The 9,634-nt window shown below is 49.1% G+C and overlaps 2 protein-coding genes across 2 annotated transcripts; one reads left to right on the top strand and one right to left on the bottom strand.

Annotated features, from left to right (window-relative positions):
• Window positions 1–401: 401 nt before the first annotated feature.
• On the bottom strand, window positions 402–4,245 carry ETH_00023490 (uncharacterized protein; the record flags this gene model as incomplete). The annotated part of the gene is made up of 4 exons (XM_013377462.1): window positions 402–533; window positions 1,825–2,082; window positions 2,624–2,679; window positions 2,868–4,245. 4 exons carry the CDS (start codon window positions 4,243–4,245, stop codon window positions 402–404), a joined length of 1,824 nt encoding a protein of 607 aa, XP_013232916.1.
• A 2,195-nt stretch (window positions 4,246–6,440) lies between these two features.
• On the top strand, window positions 6,441–9,401 carry ETH_00023485 (uncharacterized protein; the record flags this gene model as incomplete). The annotated part of the gene is made up of 1 exon (XM_013377461.1): window positions 6,441–9,401. The coding sequence occupies one exon, from the start codon at window positions 6,441–6,443 to the stop codon at window positions 9,399–9,401; it is 2,961 nt and encodes a 986-aa protein (XP_013232915.1).
• Window positions 9,402–9,634: the final 233 nt, after the last annotated feature.

Below are 9,634 nucleotides of genomic sequence, written 5' to 3'. Positions count from 1 at the left end.
TACCGTAAAGTATTAACATATTCCCCAGATTCTTGAGATTTCAGCTTGTTGAATATCTGTAGTACTGTACAGTCATCGTGCATTTTTACACTCACCAGGCAAGTAATATGCCCCCTGAAATCCGTGATATGATGCCCACAAAGATGTGCACGCCCCGATCACCCCCTGCGAAAATTTTCTTAGGTTAGTTTTCTGTCTGATATATTCGCGAGAAGGGCAAAATTACCGTTGCCAATCCTAGGTACGCGCAGAAGAGTTGCTCCATATCTACAGCTGGCTCCACAAGCACGCTATGCAACTGAAAGCTTGTTTAATATCTCAAATGATCTTCAACAATAGCGCGAAGAAAGTTCATCGGTGAATGCACCGCTTAGAATATTTTACACATCCTTGCGGCATCTCTACACAGAAGCCTTCTCTCCTGAAGAGCTCTTTTTAGTCTCCTTGCCAAACTTGAGTTTGAACCATAGTATAAATAGCGCGAGGAGGACCAAACAAGCCACACCACCGCCTAGTGCTCTGTACATAGCCACCTGAAGATGCAGCAGGAAATGCAGCGGCGCCAGCGATAGTAAGAAACAAAAACTTGCAGAAGTCATTCCTCTGCATTTCGGCTTGAATTTCGACTGCGCATGCCTCAGTGCTTATGTAGTTTCAGCTCACGTAATAAAAGCTGGAGACGGTGGATTCGCAAGCAAGGACAGCGACCTGGACAACGTTTCGCCTAAGGAAGCGGCAGTTCAGCGATTCCTGAAGGTCCTCCAACACGTAAACTGTTTTATCGTTCAGCACCGCGACTGCGTCCAACACTGCGGAGATGACAAGTAGGCCGCAAGCAATTCGCGATTCCACGATACTGCATAAACTAAATCACTTCGATTATTTTGGGGGTGGTGCGCTTCCGTGTTGAGTGGAAGGTGATGCCAGCTTTAGCATTACCTGCGTTGACGAGGCACGATGATACTCGTAAATCTGTGCAGGCAAAAATTGCATCACAACCACAGTGGTCAGGAAAATTTAGGGGCGTTGAAACTGGGCAGCCAGCTAGGCCACCGCCTATGCTTAAGCCTGCTGCTAACACGCGACTCTAGAATGCCGAAAACGAAGCTAGGAGAAGGCAGAAGGAAACTGCCTCAGTGTTAGACCACTTCTAAAGGATCGTCCGCCTTGCGCTTACAGTTTTGACCAGCAGCAAGCTGCTGCGTGTTCATGTAGGATGCTTGCATTTGACTTGAATCGAGTCCAAACATCTCGGCGTAACTGCATGAGCTTTCCTGTCCTTCTTGAACGCATTTGTATTTTGTTCCCAGCACCTTTTGCTTCTGTTGTAGCCACCAAATGCCGTTTTTTGTCCAAACTCTGAAATTTTCTGCCTTTTCTTCTGCTTCTTGCTCGTTCGAACCAGCAGCCACGAATTCAGCCTTCTACGCTCCGCAAATCGGCAGTTTTATGCACTACTGATCTTTGCGCGACGGCTGATTGCACATTATGCATTTTTCCCCTTTATACACTTAGAGCACGCGCGTATGGCGATTTGGAACTTCAGACATATGCAGTTCAGCCTAGTTACTGCGGCTTTGAACGCGCACAGCCTGTGTTCTGTGCTAGAGTGTTGTGGTCTAGACGCTGTAGTCCTTCATGTTCGGCATGGCCTATGGAAGAAATTATATTGTGAGGCTAGGATGAAACTGATTCGGTGTAAGAGCTTTTATTTCGCCAGCAGTATGCAGGTCCAACATGTGAAATGGAACAGCATTTTGCTCTGTTACATCTATTCCATAATAACCCACAGATGAAGCTAGGCATTTTTGCTAAGCCACTCACTTTACTTTCTCTAAGGTCTTCAAGCCATTTGACGTAATCCGAATCTGCTTCAATCGGTATAACGTCTGTTACAATAAAATCCCCATCTTCTGGCTCCTCAGGGTGTAGAGCATGCAACTTCCATGGGGAAACGAGGCTTTCAAGTGTAGCAAGTCCGTAGAGAGTTTCTCCACCTAAGTCAACGTCTTGGATTTGCATGCCGCTCTTAAAACAGGAAGCAAAATCAGATAGGGCCAACACGCCAAAATTATGCACAATCTGATAAAACATGCGCTTTCACAGCCCCATTTCTGTGGAGAAAAACAGTGGTGTGGAGGCAACCTAAGCAAACTTGAGAGTAGACACAAAACTGTGATATTGGCTCAGAACCACAAAGACAACCATGCATGCGTTCAAAGGACGAAGAATATTGCAACTATCACTTTTTAACGTAGTTGTAACGATGCATGTACATACAAATATTATATAATATGCACTTGCTTGTGCGTATGGTGCAAACAAGCGGGGACTAAATCTGCAGAGAAGCTTAAATCTGCGAAGGGGGAAAGAAGCAGTTTTCAAAAGGGATTTGCACATGGTCGTGTGTATACGTTGTTGGTCTGTAACAAGCATCTAACCAACTTTCAGGTCTGTGCAAGCACACGCAATGCCTTAAGTAGACATGACATAGTAAAATACCGTCAGATTCCCGCGACTGCTCCCTGAGTTCTGCATGCTTGTGGCTACAGTACAATCCTTATTAATTTAGCGCACCGACAAGTTTGCTTTTGAGCACCTGTAGTGTAAAATACGGATTCACCTTCAAGAATTCAGGGAAGACGTTTTTTCTCGCGTTCGCCACGGAATCTTGGTCGACTGTTACGAGAGCGCCAAAGGATTTGGCCGCATCTACATAGCTTTCTGCTAATGCTACCAACACATCGAACAGAAGTAACGAGAATCCGGCACATGGCAAAGCTTTTGTTCATTGGGGCGAATAATTCTTTACTACTGGTGAAAGGCTCACGGGGCTTTTACGCAAATAAGATTTGGGGGGTTCTCACCAGACGTTTTCTCATCAAGAGGGGCCATATCTGTAGGAAAGCTTCCTAAAGTCTTCTTCAGAGTATCCAGCACTTGGTTGAAGGCCTCTTTAGCTCCCACCGCAGCAAGCATATCTCCCTCACCTTCTTTTGAAAGGCATTCGGAAATCAGGGGTTCGACGACAGGAGCGTAATCAGATAGCAGTTCCCAGTTGTCCTCCTCTAAGCAAGTGTTGGTGATGATGCTACATCCCTGCCTTCCTATAGTCATGACCCAGCCTAGTGCCCCGCCAAATATGAGAAATATAACTACAACCCACGCCAATATATTCCAAAGAAGTGCTGGAGTCCCGCTGCCGGCACCGGCTCCTCGACAGAAAAACCAAATGGTCCAAAGAGCTATCAGCAGCAAGATGGCCAAGTCGAAGCTGCAGTCTACTTTAAGTCCTATGTCTAGCCACTGCAGTGCCTTGGAAACAATCCCCTCAGTGCTAGCAAGAGCATCAAATGCCGTCAAGAAGAGCTCTTTCACAGTTCCTATCGGAAAAATATCCTTAACATTCAGAACTGGAAGTTCGACTTTTTCAAAGATTTTGTCTAACTGTTTCTTCGGGTCAACTGCAACAATAACTTTGGCCGAGCTGCTCATTTGCTCCTCTATTGCCGCTATGTCTAGGCTGGCGCTTGGATCATTTACAGCATCACACCAGAGAGATTTGTGGAAGCTCCCCGAAAGTGAGTTGTTTGCAGAAAAGGCTACACACGCACTACTTAGATTTCCAATGGCCGTATTCATGTTTTCTGATATCGGGACAACATCTAAAGCCTTTGTCGCTGCCTGCTTGGACAATTCGACGACGTTGTCTGGGTTGCTGGCGTCGAAAAGCAAAACCAAAGCCTCCGCATTATCCACCAGAGGAAGCAGGCCTTCAAATTCATCGGGCAAGGGTGTGTCTGCTTGCGTGTCATTTCCTTGTAGTGCTTCGGTCCCTCGAAGTGTCTCGTTGGCGAATTCATAGGTTTGGCATTGCAGTTGCCTGGCGCCGTGTACCCCTTGACTTTGGTAGTGAAGGACCAAGCAGGCAAACACTATACCCATGAGAGTTAAAGCTGCAATAACTATTGCCCACACCATGCGTGAACAAAGTCCACTCTTTCCAGAGCAGCATTTCGAGCAGCAGCAGAGGCGGCGCAGGTACTTGTAGCAAATTGTAGGGAGACAACAAAGCAAGTATACAACAGCCACAATGGCGCCGGCGATAATCGATAAGCCGAACAGAAAACTGCTTTTTAGAACATCAGTCAAGCTCCCTGTTCCTTTCAAGTACTCGTAAAGAGCCGTTGGATCGGACTCTAGTGTTGTCATGGCCCCCAGTAAGTTGTTCATCCACTGATCCATTTGTTCCACTGCGCCGGAGACCTTCTCAGAGATGGCACATCGCAAGCAATAGTCGAGAAACACATTTGTTCATAACAGCTAAGCACAGTTGCTTTGAATAAATCCTTTAAAAAAGCGCAACAGAGCCAGTGCGTCTGGATATTGTTGTGCTGAGCTTTTCTGTGCCAATCAGTGTGCTCTCCTGATTGATCGTGTCAGCGTGTAGGGTTGCTCACGGAGCTTCCAACCTTGTCAAACAAACTAGACCTCACACTTGGAGAGCACGCACGCTTTATTGCCTCCTCAAATGCCTCTAGAGTGCTTGATGAAGGAAGCTCGCTCTCCTCGCTGCCTGACGAATCTGTATTTTCTCCACCTGTAGAAGGGGATTCGTTCTCGCCACTCTCCGTGGATCCACCATTGCGATCTTCCGGTGGCTTTGCTCCTCCAGTCCCCGGTGAGGACCCTGTATTTTCCCCTTGTTCAGCATTGGAATTTCCGCTGGAGTTTGCTCGCAGGCGCGGAGGACTGTTCAGCTTCTCATTCGTTCCCTTGCTTACTGCGCCAAATGTGCAAGTGGAGCATGCAACAAAATGTTTGCTACAGGCATGGAAAGTGAGCTTTTTCTCTTTGTCAGGCTCCCAGCCACGTGGATATCCACCAGTTGATTGCTAGATTGTGCTAGATTGTGGCGTTTTGTGCCGGCTACGCCTTCTGTGGCGGCCTCCACGCACTGTGGAATTATCTTCTTCAATTCAAAGTGGAGGCATTCGCTTAACGTTTAACACACTTAGGATAGGAACAGCGGCGGTTTTGCAAGGTAGCTCATGCTCGCAAATTCTCTCGTTACACTCAGTCAGGTGTTCCCCTCTTTTTCACACTTGCGTAGAACTAGAGGTAGCCCGATTTAACAGAAACTAACCTGAAGATGCTCCTTTATATGCAGTTACATAGTTTGTGTCGTTTATGGGGAATGCCGCAGCGAAAGCAACAGCAAGAATCATGGAGACGAGAAGGAGCCTTGACTTCCAGTGGCATCTTTGCCATTGGCAAACGCTTTTGGTTACCATGTGGGCGAAAGCTATGGCCAAAGCCATTGTCACTAGTTTGCAGTAGTAAACCTGCGAAGGCTTGAGCGAATTTTCTTGTCTGGGAACTACAGATTCTATTGCTTGTCACTTCAAACGCCCCTGTCAGACTACGAAGCTCAATAATCCTGCCTATCCAGTGTGCTTTTCTTTTATGACCCTACGAGTTTGTGGGATCCTCAAGAGCATAGATGCGAACGCTGTTGAGCTGCGCACAGTATGCAGAAGCAGCGAGGAATCTGCTGCTGCGTTGTCGGTATATCGCCACTGGCATATTCCAGCTGCTCAAGGAGGCTACAGATTCCAGAAAACTCAAAGGTTTATTTTAAAAAGTTCATCGCTTCGGTTTAACTCTCATTGGTTTCAAGCCATCTCTGTTGGGATGGAGACACGGTCACTTCGGGCAGCGGGAGGCAGGGCAACGAGTTCAATGAAAATCAAAGTTTGAGGGCAGAAGCAACCAGCAGCGCCAATGCTTACACAGTGCATGACAAACTTGAAAAAAAGTCCAAATTAGTTCTGGTTTAGTTCAGCGGTGTTTCCGGAGTGGGACTGGAGAAGGGCGCTGGGGGGCCGCTGGACTGGTAGGTGACCCTGAATAGCTCTAAAATGCGGAGACCACTCCTGAGTAAGATGTTCTGTTGCACTTTAGGACTTTAATCGGAGTGTTTCAGTCGAAGCTTACGGCGAGGCACTTAGTGGTGCTTCCTGCAACTAGCCACTAAAACAGATCCCATGTGCCGCTGCTGGTGTGCCTCGTGTTAGTAGATTACACAACTGAGAAATACAACAAGGAGAAGCCAAAAGCAAGTACATGTAGACATTACTCGATTCCGGGATATAGGAAGGAAACTTCAATCAAAAGAGACTGCCAGAAAGAAACTGTGGACCTAGTAGCCCCTGCGTACTAAGGGCGGTTCGGACCAATATTAGATGGAATTGCCGCCGTTGACGTTCAAGACAGATAGAGCCATTTTCTCCATTCAACAGTGTATCTGTAGTCTCGACCCGAGGAAACTTGCAGTAGCAGCGGCAAATGCAACCCTGGGCTAATGTAAAGCTAAGACCAAAATGCTAGATGCGAAGAACTTCTGAAGAAGGAAATCACCCTGGCCTTATGAAGAAGAAATGTTAATGCTAGAGTCATGCGCGCTAGACTGGCCATCCGTTACCCCACTAGACGCTTCTCTGTGGGCTCCTAAAGCCACTGATGCTTGGGACACGATCAAGCCAGCAGAGGGGTCTGCAAACCCTCACCGCAATCCAGCAGTCGCTCTCCATGATATACCATCCATGATGTCTCGGAGCAAGACACCTACAAGCACGCCTTCGATATCTCACTCGCCTGTGCACATGCCTCCATTTCTCCAGCCGCTGGTAAGCAAGCACAGTGCCAACTGCGGGAAACCGGCCCCTATTCCCGCCTCTTCTAAATCACTAACCAAGGCGTCGCTGAAGGAGTACAGCGAAAAGTCGAGTGTGGGAGATCTTAGGCTGCCTTCAGTCCCTTCAACCGCCTCCACCACAACAGCTGATACCACATCAAAGGCAACGGATGCCTCTAGCAAGGAACCTCCGCGAGAAGAAACGCATGCAGCTCCCGCTACTCAAGCTTCTAAGAAACAATCAAAGCCTGCAAAAGTAACTGCGGAGGCCCCTATAGAAAAGCTGACGTCGCTTGCATCTGCCTCGTCTTCGGCTCCTAGCGAGTCTACAACTACTAACCTGAACCAGCCAAAAGTTTCCGCAGCGGCCCCAACGACACAGCTTTCGTCTCTTCCTCCAGTGAAAGAAACAGAAAATATTGAAGGGCAAACTGCGGGAAGAAGCTCCGAAAATGCGGCGTATGACCCTTCCGTAGCTCGCCTTATTGCAGCTCTGGGGGCCTCCAGCCTCCGATTGGCGGCTGCTGCAGAAGAAGGCCTTGACAGCAGCCCTTCGGACTTTGGCAGAAGCACGCTTGAGCTGCCTGCGGGGTCGACGAGGCGTAGGCTGAGGAGCGAAACAACAGAAGTCGAGTCAACAGAGTCTTCCGTGACACCGCCAGCAACCAGTTCCAGGGGAATTTTTCTAACACGGAACTCTCCCCTCAGAAGACCAATCTTGCCTGCCCCTAAAGCTGGCTCTACTTCGGTGGGCAGAAATGGTTTGCAAGGCCTTCCAAACATTCGCCGAGGCAGCCAGGTTTCTGGATCGTCAACACCTCAGCTGAGTCCTCTCAGCGAAGACTTGGGAAAGGCCTCAAGCCCACCCGGAAAACTGAAGCCAAAAGAAGTTAAATTAAGCACAAGACACAACTGTGTGGGTCCAGTTTTGCTGGGACTCTCCCCTGGGATGTCAAGTACTGACCAGACCACTGACGTCCTGCCCTCGACCACCCGCATAGCGTCTTGCAGCAACGCGTACAGCCCAACACCAGCACGCAGCGCCCGCGGGAGTGACTTTGGCAGCGATGGTCCCAAACAAACAGGGTGCGCAATTTCTTCGAAGGAAACCACATCTCCAATTAGTGCTCCGACCCATTGGGGAAAATGTAATCGCTCTCCCGAATGGCGTCTGCCTGCGCAAGATCTACTGGGGGTTGAAGGCTCAAACCCCAAAGGCACTTCAGCTGCTTCACATGGGGAGGAGGAGGAGCAGTTTTCTCTGCTGCTGCAGCACTCTTTGGGGCTGTTGCGGCGCGAAGCGGCCCGATGTTTTGCAAGCTCTCAGGCGTCTGTCAAACAAAAGCTATGGAAGGAGCTACAGGAAGAAAAGTGCTTGCGGCTGCAGCTTCAGCAGGAGCACCAAGCGAACTTTGCTGCTGCTGAGGCCGAGCTAATATCTCTGAGAAAGCGCCGCGCGGATGACAACAAACGGTTGGAAAAGTTGTTGGAAGTTTGCTGCTGCGCGAAACAGACAGAAGAAGCCTTTCGGCTCTTGCGAACCGCCTGGAAATGCTGGCAGCTACAGAGAGTGCACACTAGAAGACTGAAAACGCTTCAGAGACTTTTTTTCCAGCGTAGAGTACTCAAGATTCTGCTGAGAATTTTTTTGCCTTGGAGAGCAGCAGCTGCAAGGCGCATTTTCGAACAGCAGAGGCTGAAGGCTCAGGAGCTCTTACAACAAGAGATGGAGCGATTAGGACATTTGCATCAGGAAACCATACAACAGCAGCACCAGGAGCTTCAGCAGCTGAGACAGAAACTCGCAAATGAGGTTTACCTCCGCGAGTGCCTGCAGCAAAGTCTTATTGGAATAGCTTCTAGTGGAAGCATCGGGATGCCTTCCCAAATGGCTCCTAGACCAAGCCCTTGTGCCTTGGCGTCCAGTTCCTCGCCATCCTCTTCAGCTGTATTGAACGCTAAGCGACAAACGCAGCAGAAAACTCAGGATCATCTTAAGCGGCAGCCGAATGCTCTTGCAGTTATAGGAACCCAGACGAACTTAAAGGGCCGACGGACTGCAGCAACCCAAAAGCCCTTACGACAACAGCAGGAACAGCAAGCACAGTTGTGTGACGTGCCAGCTCAGCTTTCCTGGTGGCAATGGATGCTGCAGAATGCGGGGCTGGGCACCCAATTCCCTCAAGTAATCCCTACGTCTGCATTCAACAAGGCTGCTTATGGGGCTGCAAGTGGATCCATAGAAAGTACCGGGCGCCGCGTTAAATTTGTGGACGAGGAGGTGCAGCACCAGCAACAAGAACAGCAGAAGCTGCTGCTTCTTGCCAACTTACTTGGGGTTTCTCCCCCTTCTAGACATCTGGAAGAAAACAGCCAGTTGACAGGAATTCTCCCGGGTGCCCCCCTTCGTACCCAACAAAAGCTTAACTCCCCAGGAATGGTTACATGTGCTTCCGAACCGACCCTTGGTTCCTGGAGATTGCTACGTGACAGGCAAACAGCAGGCACAGGAATTGCTGTAGCAGCAGCAAGCGATTCATCGGGACACCAGGGCTGCGCAGCACATACTATGCTTAGCGCAGAGTGCAACACATGCCAAAGTGCTTTATGGGGACCCAAAATAAGCACCACATTTGAACTGGAATGCCAACCGCACAAGCACAGGCGGTGGACATCAGCGACCCATTCTACCCCAAAGATGTAAGGGTTTGATACCACGGAAAATGGAGTTTCCTTGTTTCACGCCAAACATGCCTGCATGCTCCGAAGTTGGGAGCAAAAGGCTCAAACACAAATCCGCGAAACAAGCAATAGCTATCAGGTTTTCGCTTCATTCTGCGGCTCAGTGTCAGTGCAGTCCATCCATGTGGCATCGGGGTAGCACAGGGCCGCTTCTGTTTGCTTACGCCTTGCGTGTCATCATGACAACTTCTTGCT

This window comes from Eimeria tenella, genomic scaffold, assembly GCF_000499545.2.
Source record: "Eimeria tenella Houghton genomic scaffold, Eth_scaff53, whole genome shotgun sequence".
Taxonomy (NCBI): domain Eukaryota; phylum Apicomplexa; class Conoidasida; order Eucoccidiorida; family Eimeriidae; genus Eimeria; species Eimeria tenella.
The sequence above is the reverse complement of the archived record's forward strand: the minus strand, read 5'-3'. Positions and strand labels throughout refer to the sequence as shown.